Here is a 23,180-nt window from a genome sequence, read left to right as displayed (position 1 = left end):
TCCACTTTCGCTCGCGCGATGAAAACATCAGCTAAACTTTCACGTTTTGTTCACTTTCTTTTCCTCCTTCACGTTACAGGTTCGAATCTGCCTATTGCCGTTTTTTTTTTTACCCTTAACCTTCACACACTCGAGCAACTCTGGGGACCTCCGCAATTTTTTTTTTTTTTTTTTCTTTTTTTACACCTCTTCACACCCAGGCAATGTCAGGTACCCCCACTAGTCTATAACATAAATCTCAATCGTCGGTTCGTGTGAATGTATGTATATTTGTATATCTGCCAAAAACTTTTGACAGACGCAACGGATACTGACGAGATTGGTATCATTTCGAAGCTCGACATGTCGGACGACAAACATTGAAAAAAAAACATTAATTCCTTCACCCTCAACTGGGCAGTTTTCTACAGGAAGGAGTCGGTTTTTGCATCAGCATTTCCGCCAAGTCGTTTCGGTGGGATTGACTATGCTTAATTTCAGCGCTCAGGATTTCCAGTCGCGTGATGAAGACATTGGCTAAGACGTCACTTTTTTAAAAAAAAAAAACAAACTTTTTTTCCTCCTTTGCCTTACGGGTTTAACCGCAATTACTGCTTGTGATTTCAAAAGTACACTTGCTTATATATATATATATATATATATATATATATATATAATTCATATTACTGTCTGATTGTTCACAATTAGATTGATATATACAAAAGGTCAATTACTTTAATGCTTTATTCATTTCTATATATAGCATGATTCGTGTAAAATAGACGATTGAGAGATGACGTCCTTTGCATATTACATTAAGAGAAATCGATTTATTAAATAGCAGTGTGTTATTGTTTATAGTGAGAAAATTGTCTTTAGTGTTCTATTTAAATTTATTATTTAAATTTGATTTATATTGATAACATATTTAATTTAATTTATTTTTACCAACATTGATTTTTTTAAGCTACCGCTTTAAAACAAAAATTTTTTTAACAATTCTCTCCACCTAAACTGCCTACTGTTGTTTTGATACCCCCCCCCCACACTGCTACTTCACATAATCTCCAACTACTTTCTAGCTGGAAATGTCTTTTCAATTATTAAATTATTTCTCTCTGATAGGTTCATAAGAGTAGTAGTTGATGGGCAGAAATCAGAAGCTCACAGTATTAAAGCTGGAGTCCCTCAGGGGTCCATCCTGAGCCGCACTCTCTTCCTGATCTACATCAATGATCTTCCAAATAACATCCTAAGATCATTCGTAGATATTTATGCTGCCGACACTACCATCTATGGCAACACTTCACAATCCGTAAATGACCAAGTTCTCTCTGATTCTCTTTTCTCTGATTTTAAGCTCGTGGTATAATGGGGAAAGAGGTGGCTGGTTACTTTTAATGTATCTAAAACCAAGCTTCTATCTTTATATCATCAACGCTCTGGCATCAACTGAAATGAATGGCTCTCGTCTTGGGGAGGCTCCACGTTTTGACAAGCTTCTGAGTCTGACCGTTACTCTTGATCTAAAATGGGACACGTACATCAAATCTGTTGCCAAGGCTGCTGGAAAAATAGTGGGATCATTCTACCGCTCCAGTAGATATCTCAATGCTGATGCAATTCTCTGTTTATATAAAAGCCAAGTATGTCCAAGGATGGAGTACTGGGCTAGAAGCAGCTTATCCTGCCTTTCAAAATAGACTTCGTAATCTAGTGGGGGATGCCCTTTTCTTTCCTGCAACCTCTTTCCCACAGAAGAGACATTGCGAGCCTGTCTCTGCTTCGTTATTTTAGTGGCAAGTTCTTATCTGAGATCCAATCTATGGCCTCCCCTTAGCAAACCTTCACAAAAAAATGCTCATCTAATTGAAACCACTATCAATAATTTCTCCCACTCTTTATCTGTGCCCAAGCTTAATTGTAGATTCCATGAACAAAGTTTCTTTCTTAAAACTGCATGCCTGTGGAACTCTCTACCGTTTGCCTGCTTTCCAGCTGACTGCAATATGGTCGTCTTCAAGTCCAACATAAACAAATTCTTGTTGAACCGTCCCCTTAAGTAATCCAATTTACCAAATTTCCACTACTGACAAATACTACGATATTGTCCCATTGACTACTGTACACTCATTAACCATTATCCTCAAGTGTCCTCTGGGCCTTGATAAATGGTGAAAAAAAAAAAAAAATTGTCAGAAATCCCATAATGGAGGTAGTTTCTTTAAATAATCTTTAGTTGTTATTTCTGTTACAGGTTTAAAATGGGTATTATCTGTGAAATAACCAGGTAAAAATGATACAAGAACGTTTAACAAGTTACGACTGAGATTATGAAAATTTAAACCACCAGAGATGTGACGATAAAGTCTCTTTATTTGGAGCTGTGTGCGTACACTTCCAAGTCTCATAACCGACTTCCAACTTCAAAATCCAAGGGCGATAACTCCTTTTTCCACCCAAGGGAAATAACTTCTTAAACCCATCCTAACATCTCTCTTAAAATATTTAGCTGTAACGAGCGTATTTGGGGTTAACTTGGAGGTACTTTACTTGAGCGTGACTGCGCTTTGACCAAGTTTTGTAGGGTCTTTCGTCATCCTCATTTATATTTGTTCACATGCGAGCTAATGGAACGAGTTCGAATGTGACCATTACCAGGTCAAACGGAATGGTTGGCTTACTGTTAACTAGGTTGCCTCCTGCGTATCTGTCTTTTTTGTGTTGTACCCAAAATTGGCTCCCAAGCATCATCTTTGGTTTAATGTATGGGTTACATGCTGGCACCCATAGCAACCTGACTGGCAAAGAATTACTTTAGAATTGCGTGCATACTCCAGAGAGCTTCGTCGCATGCTTAAGAACCAAATTCTATTTACCATCGTCCTGGGTCAAACTGTTAAAAGTGGCATATCAGTATCGATCCTTATCTGGCCAAGCAATCATTTTGGTTGTCATCATCTTGATCTTTCTTAAGATCATTATATATATATATATATATATATATATATATATATATATATATACATACACTAGCAAAAGTACCCGTTGTTGACTGGGTTCAAAAACAGCCTACACAAAATGGACTCTGATTTATGAAAGTATGATAGGTTATGAAAAGGAAGGGTTGTAAAGAGATAGCTTCGAATTTGGGGATATCAAAACCAAAACCAAAGATTATCAAATCCAAACCAAAGCAAAATATGATGAAAGTAAAAATAAAATAGATAAACCCCATAATTTATTATACCATACCTGTTCACACTGAAACACTTATCACAATATTCTGTGGATCTATATTAAAAAACCTTGCTAAACTTTGTCACATGTTTCCATGGAGGTCAGGTGCGAACGAAACCCCATAATTTTATTATACCAGATTTCTACAAACTGAAACATAATTATCAAAGTATACTTACGCAGATAGATGTGAAAAGTCTTTATTAAAGTTTGTGCCTATTTCCATTCTACGAAGGCCAGGCGCGAACGCAGACCCCATAATTTTATTATACCATCCTTATTTAAGTTAAAACATACTTATCAAAGTATTATTATGTACACCTATATCAAAAACTCTTGCAAACGTTTTTTTTTTTTTTAATTTTTAAATTTTTTATTTCCATACTTTGTGGACCAGGTGCATACACATACCGCACAATTTTAATGAATGATTATGCCAGATCAAACATACCCATTCCTGTGTCTCAATACATCTATCATTATATGTGATCAGTTTTCTATAATAGTCAACCATATAGGAGCCTATTTGTGACCACACACACACACACACACACACACACAGACATCCAGCTTTATATTATAGAAGATATGCTTTTTTTTTTTAAGCTCCATTTTACCCTGGACATTTATATCTATATTTCAGTTTCCTTATGGATTATCATTGGATTTTCAACATACCCTTTACACATTTTTCCTATTCTGGAATTGACCTGCTTTCCCATTGGATATTTATCATATCCTTTTTTTCCAGTTTCTTGCATTCCCTATCTCTTTGAATCATTTATAAACTGTCTAGAAACTGTTAAATGACTTTTTTTATGCAAATATGATAAACTTCATATTATTTGTTTCTTCTAATGCATTATCCTGCAAAATTTATTGTATATTTTGCAAACCTCTTCCCTCTGATGAGAAGACTTGCTCTCTTTGAAACTCCATGGAATAAGGTTTTTCTTGTTTTATTTGTATTCCTTGTCAAATAATTAAAATTTTGTATACCTTCCTTACAGGTTTATAAAGTTTTTTTTTTTTAAATTTAAATAAATTTTCAATATTAACATTTTTATTCTATATAGTTGGTAGTCAGGAGACATGTCCAAATGATGTAAATCTGTTTTCAAATATGGTTTTGAACGGATGCATTATAAGAAAATGAGTTTATTTGTATTTGGGACAGCATTCAGCTTCCTGTCGTGTTTCGTTGCTGGCTTGCACCACAAATAACACTATTGCATGTAACAACGTTGGGACAAATTACAGGAGATGGCTAGCCACTTAAGTGATTAATTATGGGGAAGGATTTATAACGAGTACTTGTTGATGTAACATCTAAAGATGACCATATTGTTACATGCAGGGAAGCATCACCATTGGTTTAACGTATGCTTCACATGCCGGCAACACACTCACAACTGTACTGGCAAAGAATTATTTTTGAATTGTGTGCATACTCCAGAGAGCTTCAGCACATGCTTGAAAACAAAATTCTCCTATTTACCATCGTTCTGGATCAATCTGTCAGAAGTGGTATGTCAGTATCGATCCTTATCTGGTCAGGCAGTTATTTTGGTGGTGGTCGTCTTGATATAGCTAGTTATATATACTACTAGCAAAGATATCCATGCTTTGCTGTACACTAGGGTACCCGCTTTGTGAGCAGCCTTGCTATAAGTGGAAGTTGTAAGAGCCAAACCAAATATGAGCTTAAACTTTGACCTTGACAAATTGTGTGCGCTACTACTTTATATAGAAAATGGTGTGAGCTGTAGGAGAGTATAAATACAAAGGTTATGATCTTGACCTTTGAAAAATGGTGAGCACCATTCTTGCAAGTGGGGACTATTATCATGCCAGGTTTGGTTATGATCAGTTCAGTGGTGTAGGCTGTAGGAGAGTTGTACACACATATGAAAGCTACTACTTTATATATATATATATATATATATATATATGTATATATAGTTGGTAGTCAGGCAAGATGTCCAAACGATGTAAATCTGTTTTCAAATAACATTGTTGATGAATTTGTTTGTTAAACTTCTGATATCAGCATTTCTTTGTCTACATCACAAAGTTATCAAAGACATTGAACTTCCTCTAATGCTCTGCGACTATATCAGCCATGTTATAGCTGCATATACAATAGAAATTATCAATAACTTGTAAAGTTTTAACATCAACGTCGTTGATATGTCTTTCCGGCGTTTCTTTACATTCGTGATCTTTTAAACCAATGCATTTCTAATGAAATAAGTATCGTCCTTTCTGCCCCTTCCCTATGTTATCCTTATATAATTATTTTTAATGAATTTAATTTTTAAATCTTTTAAAAATTGGATGTAAACAATATATAATAAATCTTATTTGATACAAAAAAAAAGATGCCATTCAGTGATTTATAACTTATGTTACACGTGTTTAATATAAATCCATTGTAATTTTAAAAACACTTTTTTAATTTAAAATTACCTCCCTCGAAAATTAATGAACATAATATTTGGTACTTGTACAGTTTAATCAAGTCATTAAAAAATGAAAATATCGAAAAAAAAAGGTTATATTATACGTATCCGTTATGGAATGAAGTTCTCTGAAAAAAAATTTCACTTAATTTCATCAAATAGTTTTTGTTTTACAGCGAAAAAACAATTTGTTATGATACCGACCAAAAGGTTCGATTTTTAGGAAGAAAAGCTAGTATTAAAGATGGGGAGGGAGTGTCGATGTGCTTTAAATTGAGTTATCTCCCCATGGCGTGTTAAAAAAATTCCAAGATGTCTAATTTCAATGCGCTGTCATAAAAACATGTCTTTCCACTGTAAAAAAAAACAAAAAAACGGTTTGATCAAATTAAGTAAAAAATTTTACATATCCGTTATGGAATGAAGTTCTCAGAAAAAAATTTCACTTAAGTTAGTCTCATAATGTCTTCAACTGTAACGGGTCAAGGGTTAGGGTTAGGGTTAGGGTTAGGTAAGGTTTTTATGATTTATTAAATCAGTTTTTAATTATTGTTAATAGTAACAGCAATTAATTGTTTGTATGTGTTTATATATATATATATATATATAAGTAGGTTGTAGTTTGCTTGAAGCATTGTTGAAGAAAATTATAAGGTAAAATTAAAAGCCAAGAACAATGCGAGATTTTTTTTTTTATATAGAGTAAAATTAAATGCAAACAAAAGAAATAAAGTTCTTTTTTTTTGTTGTTTGTTTTTTCTTTTTCACACAAATTTTAACTCTAAACAACAGTAATTTTTTTTTTTTTCTGTTGTATTCAATGGTGATATAAATCTCAATATATTTCAGACTTATTAGTCCATTTTCAAGAGAAGACAGCGGAAGAGTGTTCAAAATTGGAAAAGTAGCCGCAGAGTTTGCCACGTGATACCGCGAAATATAGAACAAAACAAATAGTGGCAAACTCTGCGGCTACTTTTCCAATTTTGAACACTCTTCCGCTGTCTTCTCTTGAAAATGGACTAATAAGTCTGAAATATATTGAGATTTATATCACCATTGAATACAACAGAAAAAAAAAATTACTGTTGTTTAGAGTTAAAATTTGTGTGAAAAAGAAAAAACAAACAACAAAAAAAAAGAACTTTATTTCTTTTGTTTGCATTTAATTTTACTCTATATAAAAAAAAAAATCTCGCATTGTTCTTGGCTTTTAATTTTACCTTATATATATATATATATATATATATATATATATATATATATAGAGAGAGAGAGAGAGAGATGGTGGTCCGAGAAATACTTCTCTCTCTAGGGTCCAAAATCACCTTGCAAAAATGTTGAGGTGAAATAAAGGGTCTTCACCTGCCAATTCTTAACAAAGGCTGTTAACATTACTCACTACAAGACTCATAGCTTCACGAGTCGGTTTGTAGGCTATGTAAATTTTCTTCATAACCACATGCTACAAGACGAGCCTTCATTATCTTTTTGTTATCCTTAACTTTCTGTTATCAACCATCTTGTTGATATGCATTTTTGACCTATGTTAGGGACACATTCGTACACTTCATGAGTTTTCATGTTTTTTATTTCTTTCTCCTTTGCTTCAATCACATCTTTTGCTTGTTCTTGTTCAGTTGTGAAGAAAACATGTTCTTTATGATCTCCTTCTGTTACTTGGGGAAGTTCTTACCACTGATCAACCTTATCCCAAATGATACACATTTTCTGCAGCTGGTTCTATATTTCACCAATGATCATAATTTGCAGTTGATTTTGATTATGGACTCATAATCTTTCCTTTTTTCCACTCATTATTTCCAAGAATTTTATATTCCACTATTTTCCCTTTACTCAGTCTTGTAGTATTGTCTTCCAGTTCCTCCCTGTTTTTATTGGAATTTTCATCATGTTGATCTTCAACTTCTTTTTTTTTTTTTTTTTTTTTTTTTTTTTTATTACATTTTCACCCCAAACAAGGCAAATTGCCACTTTGGTGTAGGGGGCTACTATCAGGGGCAACAACTACTGGGGTACTATGTAGGGATTTGGGCAGCAAGGTGTCGGTTCACGTTACACTTGAACTTCTGCACGTCAGTACTGTTGGGGAAGCAGGGACCTGGGATGAAATTCCAGAGTCTAGCGGTTCTGGGGAAGAAACTATTGGAGTAAAAAGATCTTTTACATCTAGGGATCTCTACAGTGTGGGGGTGGGATTTAGTAGCCTGTCGGGTTTGTCGAGGGTGCACACGTCGTGGGGGCACAAGTGATTGCAGTTCTTCATTCATCTCATTTAAGGGAATTGTACTTTTTTTTTTTTATTCCTAGGGCTTCCAAGGCCCTTGTTTACCTTCATTGCGTGATATGGATAAACAACTTTTTGGTGCGTTATGAATTCTTGTATCAGAAATTACGTAAATACAGAATTTCTCTGCCGGAAAGAGTCCAAGCATTTTTTGGTTTAAATGCAGCGAATGTATCAGAAGAAAACGAAAAATTAGCAAGGACAACATGTAGGAGTTTGACTTCCACAGCAATGAAGGATACTTTTAAAAAAGTGTTTTCTGATATTTCTTCATTGGAATGTAAAACAGTTCCCGCTATCAACGAAGAAATTGAAACTGTAAATTTCAATCAGAATGGAAGTAAAATGAAACAAAATTTCTATCAAGGAAACAAAATAAATCCAACGAACAGACAATGTGCTGTTTCAAATGTGGTTCTATTAGGCATTTTGCCAGACATTAGTTGTACTAGTTTTAGAAATATTAATATTGTGGATTCAAACCAGGTACATCTCTCATTAATTAATTCTGAATCTTGGTATTGAACATTGATAAATGATTCTAATATAAAAATGTCCAGTCTTGTAAAAGAGACAATGAGTATGGCAGTGTTGGATCCTGCCTGTTCTAGAACTGTTACTGGAGAACTTTGATTGAATGTATTTCTTGGTACATTCTGTAATTATTTTTAATCCATCAGTGCGACTGATATCTGTGATGTCAAGTCTCGGACACATTCTCGTATGTTTTGTGGCAATGACAAAAATACTGCTGGGCTCTGTTTTTCCTTAGGTAAATTTGTGAAGATAGACCATATACTTAGGTCTTATTTCCATTCGGTGTACATTTCTTCACTCTGCAAAATAGGTGTCTGTTTCCTAAATGACACCATTTTTATTTCAATTGTGTTTCAACGTAAGTTAAACAGATATATGTGTCACACAAAAGAAGATAATCTGCTACTGATGTTAGTTAGTTCACTTAGTACGTGCTACAATGTAGGATAGACGCATGTTACTGTTGGTCGGACGTCATATTGAATTTTCATACGAGATAAGAGACATAGCTAAATATATAGAAAAAAGCCACCAAGTTCAATAACTCTAGCATTTATTTTTAATTATTTTTTATTTATTTTATTTTTATTATTTACTTATTTATATTGATTTATTTTTTTTATAAGAGCATGTTTTTACATAATGGAACGGCATACAAGATACGTGGCTGTTGTTTAAGGGACATAACTAAATATATACAAAAAAAACCCACCAAGTTCGATAACTCCAACTTTAACAGTGAGTGACTGTTGGATGACAATCCATCTATTTCATTAACTTTTATCCTTGAGTGGCTTTTGGCATTGATAAATAGTGAGTTGTTAAAAAAATTAAAAAAATACTTACCAAAATGACAAGAAAACAACGGCTTTAACGCAAAGGAATTTGGGGATTGGATTTATTGGCTGCAATTCATCTTTCACGGCTCTGTAGAAAAGGACTAAATTATACATTGCCCACTGAAATAAAGCAAAAGGTGCAGGGGTTAATACCAGTGTTGGGACAATTAATTAGAATTTGGAAAATTAGAACTTTTGGGGGTATTAGAATCTGTTAAATGTGGTAATTTTCCTTTGGTTAAATTCACGTTTTGCCCCCTCGTATTTACAAAGCCATTTGGCGGAAGTGACATCAGACAAATTTTTAGCTATGGATGACCAAAACTGTATGGAATGTATCTTTTTTTTTTAAGCAAATATAAAAATAGAAATTTTATCCCAACAGTAACTATTTGAACTTTTATAACAAAATTATAAGATTTCTAATAAAAATATGTTTATAAACTGTTGTTTTTTTTGTTTTTTTTACTTTTACAATAAAAATATATTGTGGACTGTATATTTATAAAATGCCTTTTTTTTTTTTTTTTTTTTTTAATATTTATGTATTTTTTAAAAAATTTTGTAATAAAAATATATTGTGCACTATATATTTATAAAATATCTTTTTTTTTTTTTTCTTAAATCAAAAATGTATCCAATAAGGAATATTTTCAGTGTCTTATATTCGCTGTCACAGAGGAATTCTGGCAGATGACTATTAAAATTCTCATTTCATTTGACTATTGGGAAAAAAACAGTTCATAAATATTTTTTTAAACAAAATCTCTTTGAAAAAAAAAAAAACAACAAAAAGAAAAACAAAAAAAAACAAACAAAAACAAAACAAAATAAAACAAAAAACAGTTGACAGCAGTATTCCAGCCTTGGGAAAACAAGTGATTTCCATAATGTGAATATGCACTTCCTGTTCCTAATCCTGAAGGTTCTCTGAATCCATCCATCTTGCGACCACTGTAACATGGTCAAAATGTTGTGTTAAGGTGGCATCTTTGTTCATACAGGGTGACCCCGCCAAAAAAAAACAAAAGCTAAATGGAGGCCATCTAGAACATATGCTGTAGAACAGAGAAAAAAAAGGCCAAAGACCCTAGTGTTTTGATGTGATGTTTTGAATGTAATAAACTAGTTATGACCAAAGTTTCATTTCATTCAGACAAAACGGGGCCTAATTAGAGTTGGGGTCCGTTGTTTTTTTTGGGGGGGGGGGTCACCCTGTATAAACCCATAGATCCTTCACTATTTCCTTTGATGTTATTTCTTGTTAATCACACCAGTATCCAGATTTTTCGTTGGGAAATTCTTTATTACCGTATTGTAGTTGTTCAAATTTGTTTCTGTTTAGAGCCATGCTGTTATCATTAGCCGATTTTATAATTTTGTTGAGGCCTTCATGTAAAAGCTTCGAGTCACGTACTGTGGAGATCTTTTTCATGATTCGTGTGTCGACAGCAAAAGATTTTGCTATGGCGTGTTCCAGGTCTCTATCTATGTCAGTAACCATTATGAGAAAAAAAAAAAGAGGACCTATTACTGAACCTTGTGGTACGCCACTGATGACCTTACTTGCCTCTGATAAGCTTCCTTAAATGGTTACTTTTTGAGTCCTGTTTCTAATACAGTATTGAAGAATTGTATGGGGTTGTTGACTCATTTTTTCCATAGGTGGACTGAGGACGCTTTCATATTGTTGCTTGAGCATCTCTGCCATTTTGCTTGGGTCACTTTCTAGTTCCTCAGTAGTTGTCTTAAGTTGTCCTATGGTTGAGGTGTTATTATGTTTCCTCTTAGCATATGAATAGAAGAATTTGCTAATGTTGTATATGACTTTTAACTCCTCTTTTAATCTTCCATCTTTATGTGATTTGATAAGTTTAAGTTTTATTGGTTCAAGTTCCTTTTCAAGTTTGTGTTGAGTGGCTTTTTTTTAGTTTGGCTTTAGTTTTTGCCCTCTTTTTCATTTTCTGTCTCTGGGGATTGTTCTTATTTTCTTGTTTTTGGTGGGCTTGTTTGGTATGTATCTTCTGCAGATCTCTGCACATTTATTTTGGAAGGTTTTGAGTATTTCATCAAAGCTTTTCTCATTGAAAAGAGTCACCTAATCGGTGTTTCCAAATTCTGATTTTACTATGTCCCAGTCGATATCCTTGCTGTAGAAATTGAACATGCTTAACGGATTTCCCCGAGATGTGTTCAGAGTCTTTTAGGTTCCTCTGAAGTGTTGGTACACTCTGGTTTATGACCTTTATAAAGTAATTAGCAGGGGTACCTGGCGTTGCCCGGGTGTTTGTAGGTGTGTGTGGTGTTAAATAAAAAAGAAACCGGGGGGGGGGGGCCTAGGATCGAACCCGAAGCCCTGAGGCGAAGTTTGAAAATAAAATCGGCCAGCCAGAATGAGTTAGTGAAAGATGTTTGAAAGTCATCGAGTGTTACGACGACGAAGCAAAGCGAAAAGAAAACGTTTTAATTAAGCGGGGGTGGGGGGTGGGGGGTTAATCAGAAAAAAAAAAAAAAAGAAACATAAAAAAATCTAACGCAAGGCAAACGAACGATGAAGACAGAAAAACGAACACGTGAAAAATGGCTTAAATAAGCCTGTTTCGATATTAAAATTTAAAAAAAAATCGGTGGATACCCGGGTGTCGCTAAGAATAAGCGAAGTAAAAAACAAAAAACAAAAAAAAAAAAACATACATTTTCGCTTTTATATATATATATATAGATGATCTGACATTGTTGTTTTACTGACTTCATATGAGTGGATCAGTTGCTTGAGAACAACAGATCTAGTATGTTATTTCCTCTTGTGGGGACCATTATGAACTGCTTTAGGTATGTTGTGTTTGCAATGTTCAGCAATTGCTCTGCTTGCCACTTCTCAGAATTTGTTCCTCCTGATATTTTCATATACGGCTAAACCATCATCGGAAAGTTGAAGTCCCCTGTAATTATGATTTCTGTGGTATTCGGCAGATTATGTAATAGCAACCGTATTTTTGTTGTAATGTCCATGAAGGTTTCTTCTGTACTGTTAGGGGGTCTATAGACAACAGTTATCAGGAGGTTAGTTTTCCTTACATATACTGCCAATAATTCCATTGTACCATTTTAGAAACTTAATAGTTTTTCTGCATTTGCAGTGAGATCATCCCTCAAATACAGAGCAACCCCACTATGGCTTCTGTTTTCTCTGCTCTGAAGATGGTGAAGTTATGTATGCTTATTCCTGCATCTAAAATGTCCTTGTTTAAAGTATCTTAGAAAACTTTCAGCGGCGAATTATCTTAAACTTCAATTATCTTTTCTCGATTATATTCAGTTTTAAAGTGTCTTAGAAAACTTGGTTCTTTTTTTCAACGACTTTAATGTCTCGTCAAGACAGAGTTATTCAACGCCTTAGTAAATTTCCAGGCATCCCCTTTTATCCGAGACCGTCAGGGAATACTTTTGACACTTGTTGTCTCGACGACGCTTTGTCCACAACTGTCCACTTAACTCCAAAATATCACACACGTGCTTCAATTTAGCACGAAAACGTCTCATCCAATCAACGGGCATAAGGGAGTCAGGTGACATGAAAAAAAAAGGGGAAGCTAGGGAAGGGGGCAGGAAAAGGGTTAAGAAGAAAGGAAGGAAGAACCGAAACAGGAGAAAGAAAAGGGGAAGAAAGATGGTGGAAGATAATTTCCACAGAAGAGTATTCAAGCGCTAAGCTTCCTCCATACAAAAATGATAGCAAGTAATCAATAGGGCTATGACAAGAGAATATCCTTTTCATTATTTTGACTCTCGAGTATATATCAATCAATATCTTATATGCTTTTATATAGAGTGACGTGGTTCTCAATTGATTAATTGTATCTAACTGTGTCGGATATATACTAGAGAGTCAACACAATGAAAAGAATATTCTCTTGTCATAGCCCTAGTAATCAACAAGTTGCGGGAGAGGGGAGCATTAATAAAAGTGAGAAGGGGTCGTAAACGGTTGAGGGCAAGAAATATTGGATCTCCTTCGTTTGCTGACTCTTCCACCAGTTCTTCTAGTATTGGGATTTTGTTCCGATTGTTCTTGGGGTACCTATTTACTATGCCTCCCCACGGGACAGAGTTAGACACCAGGGTCGTTTTTTAACGTGGAGAAAAGGTACAAAAATAAAAATTGTCTCAGTCGTGAAGGATTTCTCCTCCACCGAAAGAGAACAAGAAAACGAAGTGCAGCATCCGAAGAACAGATACTACACTTTGATCTTGACCAAAAGGCTGATTGTTCTTGGGGTAGAGCCCTCTGATGTTATGGACGTAGAAATACTTTAGTGGCAGCTGCACTTGCTACAGGGTTTCCTTTCTGGACCTTCTGTTGTTGGCAGAAATTTCTCCATTATTTTTTGTGACCGTATTTTTTTTTTTTTTTACATTGTAGTCACCACTTATCAAGACCCAGAAGCCACTCAGGGATATTTCTAGACCAATGATCCATTCCATGATTTCTCTAAAAAAGTATTCTGGTTCAGTAGAGGATTTTGTTCCGTTTCATTTTTTGTGGAGGTTGATTTTTACTCCATGTCTGACAGTTGCTTCCTATGCGATTTGGCCCGATGTGCAGTGTTGTCTCTTGTTGAGCGACTACTAGCCGTTATGTCCGTTCCTTTAATGTGTGGATATCTGCAGTTGGCGCGATCACACTTCCTTTGGAAGAGGGAGTTCCTGCAGACAAAAGAATGATAATAAGTACTCTTTCATCCTAAATTTTATCATCTCATCTTTGCTTCATGAATTTTCTGCGTATTTTAAGGTGATCCTTTTTGCATCTTCTTCCATTTATCCCAAAATCGGCATTCATTCCTCATGTAAAACTTGCATACATCGACTTTCTTTCTCTGTGCATTGTTTGTGTTGTTAGATGTGCTTGCAGTTGCATTGACTGTTGATGTTGAAATGTTTGTTGTTTGTAGCTCAATATACAAGATAGAACAAAGTAAAACTTGCGTTTTATATTTAATTGTTTTCAGACAAAAATTTATTATTGTGCCAGAGGAGTTGATCTGTTTGTTTTATGTTCGAGTTCGTTCTGAATCATTGTTTAGGCGGTTTGGGTTGAATCAACTTCCTCATCTATGTTGTTTAATGCTGTGAATGAATTAGTCAATCTTATTCCTTTATTACTAGGTACACTCATTTCTCCAGTAGTATCTTAAACTTCGTTAAAGGCGGTTTCCTGTGCAGTTGTATTCTTTTTGTGTATGGTTGATGTTATTTGGGCCTGTCTCTCTGAACCAGTCGTCTTCATCGTTATCATATTTATGCAACACTTTTCAGAACTGTATTTCCTGCTCGATTTGAATAAACACAGCAAATGGTAGTGTGGAAATTTGCTACAGTAGTAATGAATCCAGTCCTTGCAGCCATAGCATTGTATTGTGTGGGTCATATCATCATTTATATCACACACTCCACACCTTTCCTCTTTTGTTTACTCCTGAAGTGCTGGTAGGCATGTTGAATATTGATATGTTTTTTGAAAATTTGGTACTTGTACATTTTAATCAAGACATTCAGAAATGAAAATATCGAAAAAAGAAGGTTATATTGTATGTATCTGTTTTGGACTGAAGATCTCTGAAAAAAAAAAAAAAAATTTCACTTAATTTGATCGAGTATTTTTTTTTTTTTTTATAGCAGAAAAACACGTTCTTATGAGAGCGCGTTGAAGTAAGCTATTATGGAATTTGTTGAACACTCCACGGGGAGACAACTCCATGTAAAGTGCCCATCTTTAATACTAGCTTTTCTTAAAAAAATCGAACGTTGTAAAAAAAAAAAAAAAAAAAAATGAAATTAAGTGAAATTTTTTTTCGGAGAACTTCATTCCATAACGGATATGTACATTATTATCTTTTTTTCGATATTTTCATTTTTTAATGTCTTCATTAATCTGTGCTGCGATCCGCAAAGAATGGAATAATGAAATGAACAGATTAAAAACAAACTGTTTTTTACCTTTCAGTCACTGTTGTTGTATTTTTTGAAAATTGCAATGCTTGTAATTTCCAACGAATATCCGCAAAGTTAAGATGATGAGCTAAGGAAGAATCTTTTTAAATTTTTTAAAATCCGAATAAAATTAAGGAAGTTGTGACAATATGTAACTTATAGAGGAATTTTCTTTGGTGGAGAGCTTGTCACTCGAACTTCGCGTTATTGTTAGGGCTAAAGAAGGTTTTAGGAGGAGTCTTGCCACTCATACCGAGGGTTAGAAGTACGATTAAGCAAGAGAGAAGAAGAAAGAAAAAAGTTAATCTTATCAAAAAAAAAAAGAAAAAAGTTAATCTTATCAAAAAAAAAGAAAAAAGTTAATCTTTTCAAAAAAAAAGAAAAAAGTTAATCTTATCAAAAAAAAAAAAAGAAAAAAGTTAATCTTATCAAAAAAAAAAAAAGAAAAAAGTTAATCTTATCAAAAAAAAAAAAGAAAAAAGTTAATCTTATCAAAAAAAAAAAGAAAAAAGTTAATCTTATCAAAAAAAAAAAAAAGAAAAAGTTAATCGTATAAAAAAAGAAAGTTAATCTTATCAAAAAAAAAAAAGAAAAAAGTTAATCTTATCAAAAAAAAAGAAAAAAGTTAATCTTATCAAAAAAAAAGAAAAAAGTTAATCTTATCAAAAAAAAAGAAAAAAGTTAATCTTATCAAAAAAAAAGAAAAAAGTTAATCTTATCAAAAAAAAAGAAAAAAGTTAATCTTATCAAAAAAAAAAAAGAAAAAAGTTAATCTTATCAAAAAAAAAAAAAGAAAAAAGTTAATCTTATCAAAAAAAAAAAAAGAAAAAAGTTAATCTTATCAAAAAAAAAGAAAAAAGTTAATCTTATCAAAAAAAAAGAAAAAAGTTAATCTTATCAAAAAAAAAGAAAAAAGTTAATCTTATCAAAAAAAAAGAAAAAAGTTAATCTTATCAAAAAAAAAGAAAAAAGTTAATCTTATCAAAAAAAAAAAGAAAAAAGTTAATCTTATCAAAAAAAAAAGAAAAAAGTTAATCTTATCAAAAAAAAAAGAAAAAAGTTAATCTTATCAAAAAAAAAAAGAAAAAAGTTAATCTTATCAAAAAAAAAGAAAAAAGTTAATCTTTTCAAAAAAAAAGAAAAAAGTTAATCTTATCAAAAAAAAAAAAAGAAAAAAGTTAATCTTATCAAAAAAAAAAAAAGAAAAAAGTTAATCTTATCAAAAAAAAAAAGAAAAAAGTTAATCTTATCAAAAAAAAAAAGAAAAAAGTTAATCTTATCAAAAAAAAAAAGAAAAAAGTTAATCTTATCAAAAAAAAAAAAAGAAAAAAGTTAATCTTATCAAAAAAAAAAAAGAAAAAAGTTAATCTTATCAAAAAAAAAAAGAAAAAAGTTAATCTTATCAAAAAAAAAAAGAAAAAAGTTAATCTTATCAAAAAAAAAGAAAAAAGTTAATCTTATAAAAAAAAAAGAAAAAAGTTAATCTTATCAAAAAAAAAAAGAAAAAAGTTAATCTTATCAAAAAAAAAAAATAAAAAAGTTAATCTTATCAAAAAAAAAAAAGAAAAAAGTTAATCTTATCAAAAAAAAAAAGAAAAAAGTTAATCTTATCAAAAAAAAAAAGAAAAAAGTTAATCGTATAAAAAAAAAAAAGAAAAAGTTAATCGTATAAAAAAAGAAAGTTAATCTTATAAAAAAAAAAGAAAAAAGTTAATCTTATCAAAAAAAAAGAAAAAAGTTAATCTTATCAAAAAAAAAAGAAAAAGTTAATCGTATAAAAAAAGAAAGTTAATCTTATCAAAAAAAAAGAAAAAAGTTAATCTTATCAAAAAAAAAAAGAAAAAAGTTAATCTTATCAAAAAAAAAAAGAAAAAAGTTAATCTTATCAAAAAAAAAAAGAAAAAAGTTAATCTTATCAAAAAAAAAGAAAAAAGTTAATCTTATAAAAAAAAAGAAAGAAAAAAGTTAATCTTATCAAAAAAAAAAACTTACAACTTGTGATGCATTATTAATAAACACAAGATAAGGCCAAGCTGAATCGACGTTAAAATCCCCTTCGTCATATTTGCCGCAAATTGCTGTTATCCTGCAAAAGACAAAAAAAAAAAACCCCGTAGCAAATTAACATTACATACAACGTAACGGGACAGCAGTCACTCCTACACACACACACACACACACACACACACACGCACACACACAAGTCGAATACACATTCAAATCACTGAAACTTTGAAGCAGTGCCAGGGTTAGGGTTTATCACTGATGCCTCATAATAGAAACGGACACTCAACACATTGGTTGATGAAAATCTGATGAGGTTCTACAATCGATATTTTACCTAGTGTGGTAGTCAGGTTAGGACAAGCTGAGTTGGCTTCCACTGTAGGAGAAAGTTTCAAAGGAATATTAAATTCATAGGTTATTCCCAGCAACACATGTATATCCTGATCAGGGGAGATGATGTATGAGGTTGAACGATAAAATTGTCGCTATAGAAAAGACATGATTTCATTTCCGTTTGATGAAAACCGGTTTTCGTTTTTTTTTTTTTGGTGCTGACCATCTACTAGTTGGCCAGTTGTGCACAAATCACAAGAGCGAGAGTGTGATACTATAAAGTGGACCTGAGGTGGACTTGAGTCACTAAGTGCTGAGAGGGGGGATGGCAATAGACAAAGAAATAGGAAATATCCTACAATCAATAGGAAGTAGCAAACAATGAATCTGTAGGTATTTTTTAGATCAAGCTTTTAAAGTTGACAATGACAATAGAAACCCACAGATAAAACAGGAAAAGGCAGCGCCCGGTAGCCAGGGCGGGGGGTGGGGACCTCAGATACAAAGCAGAGGAGACAGTTAGTTGACAACTAGATGCCCTTCTTGTCGGATGGGAGTTGGACAGTTTTTAGAGTACTCTGTGAATCAGAAATAGAGACGAATTGCGACTGCCAGAAGGACGTAACATAGAAATAAAGACAGACACACACACAAATCCAACCATTAATTATATGTGAACATTGGTGGGTGTATTTTTCCTTTCTTTGTTCCACAATTTATTATTATTTAATTATTATACTATATTTATTATTTTATTATATTTATTATTATTTCATTATAATTATTATTATTATTAAATTATTTCATTATATTTATTATTATTAAATAATTTCATTATATTTATAATTATTAAATAATTTCATTATATTTATTATTAAATTATTTTATTATATTTATCATTATTTCATCATATTTATTATTATTTCATTATTTTATTATTATTTAATTATATTTATTATTATTTAATTATTCTATTACATTTATTATTATTGTTTAATTATTCTATTACATTTATTATTATTATTTAATTATTCTATTATATTTATTATTATTATTTAATTATTTTATTATAATTATTATTATTATTTAATTATTTTATTATAATTATTATTATTATTTAATTATTTTATTATATTTATTATTATTATTTAATTATTTTATTATATTTATTATTATTTCATTATTTTATATTTATTATTATTTCATTATTTTATATTTATTATTATTTAATTATTTTATATTTATTATTATTTAATTATTTTATATTTATTATTATTTAATTATTTTATATTTATTATTATTTAATTATTGTATATTTATTATTATTTAATTATTTTATATTTATTATTTTTTAATTATTTTATATTTATTATTATTTAATTATTTTATATTTATTATTATTTAATTATTTTATATTTATTATTATTTAATTATTTTATATTTATTATTTTTTAATTATTTTATATTTATTATTATTTAATTATTTTATATTTATTATTTTTTAATTATTTTATATTTATTATTATTTAATTATTTTATATTTATTATTTTTTAATTATTTTATATTTATTATTATTTAATTATTTTATATTTATTCTTTTTTAATTATTTTATATTTATTATTATTTAATTATTTTATATTTATTATTTTTTAATTATTTTATATTTATTATTATTTAATTATTTTATATTTATTATTATTTAATTATTTTATATTTATTATTTTTAAATTATTTTATATTTATTATTATTTAATTATTTTATATTTATTATTTTTTAATTATTTTATATTTATTATTTTTTAATTATTTTATATTTATTATTATTTAATTATTTTATATTTATTATTATTTAATTATTTTATATTTATTATTATCTAATTATATTTATAAATGTTTAATTATTTAATTATATTTATTATTATTTAATTATTTTATTATATTTATTATTATTTAATTATTCTATTATATTTATTATTATTATTTAATTATTTTATTATATTTATTATTATTTAATTATTCAATTATATTTATTATTATTTAATTATTCAATTATATTTATTATTATTTAATTATTTTATTATATTTAATAATATTTAATTATTTTATTATATTTATTATTATTTAATTATTTTATATTTATTATTATTTAATTATTTTATATTAATTATTATTTAATTATTTTATATTAATTATTATTTAATTATTTTATATTTATTATTATCTAATTATATTTATTAATATTTTATGATTTAATTATTTTATATTTATTATTATTTAATTATATTTATTAATATTTAATTATTTTATTATATTTATTATATTTATTATTTTATTATTATTTAATTATTCTATTATACTTATTATTTTATTATTATTTACTTATACTTATTGTTGTTTTATTATTTTATATTTATTATTATTTAATTATATTATATTTATTATTATTTAATTATATTTATTATTATTTAATTATTTTATATTTATTATTATTTAATTATTTTATATTTATTAATATTTAATTATATTTATTAATATTTAATTATTTTATTATATTTATTAATATTTAATTATTTCATTATATTTATTATTAATTATTTCATTATATTTATTATTATTTAATTATTTCATTATATTTATTATTATTTAATTATTTTATTATATTTATTATCATTTCATTATTTTATTATTATTTAATTATTTTATTATATTATTATTTAATTATTTCATTATATTTATTATTATTTAATTATTTCATTATATTTATTATTATTTAAATATTTCATTATATTTATTATTATTTAATTATTTCATTATATTTATTATTATTTAATTATTTCATTATATTTATTATTATTTAATTATTTCATTATATTTATTATTATTTAATTATTTTATTATATTTATTATTATTTAATTATTTTATTATATTTATTATTTTTTAATTATTTTATTATATTTATTATTTTTTAATTATTTTATATTTATTATTTTTTAATTATTTTATATTTATTATTATTTAATTATATTTATTAATATTTAATTATTTATTATATTTTTTAATATTTAATTATTTTATTATATTTTTTATTATTTAATTATATTTATAAATATTTAATTATTTTATTATATTTTTTAATATTTAATTATATTTATTATTATTTAATTATTTTATTATATTTATTAATATTTAATTATTTTAATATATTTATTAATATTTAATTATATTTATTAATATTTAATATTTAATTATATTTATTAATATTTAATTATTTTAATATATTTATTAATATTTAATTATATTTATTAATATTTAATATTTAATTATATTTATTAATATTTAATTATTTTAATATATTTATTAATATTTAATTATATTTATTAATATTTAATATTTGATTATATTTAATTATTTTATTATATTTTTTATTATTTAATTATATTTATCAATATTTAATTATTTTATTATATTTTTTATTATTTAATTATATTTATTAATATTTAATTATTTTATTATATTTTTTAATATTTAATTATATTTATTATTATTTAATTATTTTATTATATTTATACTTTTGTGAAACCATGCGTGTTCCCATCGATAGTCGCCAGCGAGAAAATGATCCGGCCATAAGAGGAATAGTCAAATGAAAAAAAATCCCCTAATACACGACGTTGGGAATCGGCGATCTGTCGAGGCCGTGCATGTAAGGTCACAATAGGTTGGTTGTTTTTGTTTTACGGCATATCAACCCTTTCCGGGTTATTTAATGCCGAATCCAAAGATTTTGAAGAAAATTTTTTTAAATAGAGTATATTTATTGTTTTCACGTCGGTTTCTATTTAACCCATAGTTGGGACCCTAACGGGTACTACCACTCCGGGTCAGAGTAGACCTGGGAGCAATGGTAATTAAAGGGTGGCTCCACACTCCCCAAAGCCCACAAGCTGGGGCCTCACCACTGGATATAGTTTAAGGTCATATCCAGGACCCCTATTGAGGGACTTTTACCCTCTGCAGGGGGGCAGTCGGCATATTCTAATGCCCCACCGACAGGGACGTCACAATAGGAGCACGAGTTATACAGTGAGCCGACGATGAGCCACTGTACAACTCATGCTCTCTACGAATCCAAATTATGATAGCAGGACCATTGACAGCACTCTCAAAATGCATCGCTTGATTGACACGAACGACAGGGACATGTTCAGAGTGATGAAAACAAAGTTTCTGGCCACGGTTATGGTCTTTGGTGTGGTTTCAAGTGAGGATTCCATACAATGGTGTCAATTACAAGTTTCCAATTACTTCTCCAAGAGAATCCAGCAAGTCGAAGCCATCTCTTTCGTAGAGAAACTGAAATAGGATGATGTCCGTACAACTAATAAAGGGAGAAAATAATAAAAAAAAAATATCAGGACAGTGTAGAATATGCCATAAACTTGGGTATACAAGCCATTATACAACCATATTTTGTTGTCACCCAAAAAGGTTTGCATCTTTCAGCTGTCACAACTGTCGTCATCACTGTTTTAAGTCAATAATGATAAAAAACATGTGGGTACTTGTTGGTTGGTTTTAAAGGTTTTATTCAAAACAGCACAATCTGGAGAGACCCTTCGACACATGCTGGATACTGTGGTGAAAGCAAGTGAAAGTAAAGGCCTTGCTTTAAATATCTCAAAAATGGTAAACATGACAGTATCCAAGAACGTACAAGCTACGAAGTTGCAGTGTGCCAGTTTTCTTTTATTCACGTTCGCCCTCTAACAAGGCATATTGCCACTTGAACGTTTGGGACCATTCCTGAGAAAGATTAGTAAGATGTTAGTTTACGTTACATTTAGACTTCTACATACAGCAAGGGAAGCAGGTAGCAGGAAGGGAATTCCAAAATCTAGCTGTTTTTTTTTTTTTTTTTTTTACACAGTGATCGCCACTTATCAAGGCCCGGAAGCCACTCAGGGATAAGGGTTATTGCAAGTACATTACGTTAGTGTGGAGATTTGATGAAGTGTTTACTTAAGGGGGCGGTTCATTAGGAATTTGTTAACATTGGACTTGAAGACATCCAAGTTGTAGTCCGGAGGGAAGCAGGCAGACGGAACAGAGTTCCACAGGCGTGCAGTTCTAAGAAAGAAGCTTTGTTCATGGAATCCGCGTTTTGATTTAGGCACAGATATAGAGTGGGGGAAATTTTTCACAGTGGATTCAGCTAGACGGGTGTTTTTCGTGAAAGATTGGCGAGGGGGGACCAGAGATTGGAGTTCAGACGAGCACCTGCCATGGAAAGCTGTTCGAGAGAAAAAACTATTAGAGTAGAAAGCTTTGCGAGCAAAACTGACCGTCGTGTGTCTATAGAGACAATAAGTGCACAGTTTGATGTCAATGTGGGAACTGTACACAATTATTCACGAGAAACTGAAGATGCGGAAGATTTGCGCAAAGTTTGTCCCAGGAGTGCTCAGAGACGATCAGAAA

The 23,180-nt window shown here is 29.8% G+C and overlaps 1 protein-coding gene across 1 annotated transcript in view; it reads right to left on the bottom strand.

The window, feature by feature from the left end:
- Nucleotides 1–23,180, bottom strand: part of LOC145259087 (transmembrane protein 184C-like) — a 56,467-nt gene that overhangs the window by 9,865 nt on the left and 23,422 nt on the right. The window contains exons 5-6 of the mRNA XM_080116729.1: nt 17,352–17,445; nt 9,373–9,485 (exon numbers count right to left, since the gene is read on the bottom strand). Coding sequence (XP_079972855.1) covers nt 9,373–9,485; nt 17,352–17,445 — 207 coding nt within the window. The remainder of the gene's footprint in view (nt 1–9,372; nt 9,486–17,351; nt 17,446–23,180) is intronic.

Source organism: Euprymna scolopes, chromosome 34, assembly GCF_053919585.1.
Source record: "Euprymna scolopes isolate OS-2025 chromosome 34, ASM5391958v1, whole genome shotgun sequence".
Taxonomy (NCBI): domain Eukaryota; kingdom Metazoa; phylum Mollusca; class Cephalopoda; order Sepiida; family Sepiolidae; genus Euprymna; species Euprymna scolopes.
Note: the sequence above shows the minus strand (reverse complement) of the source record. Positions and strands in the feature narration are given on the sequence as shown.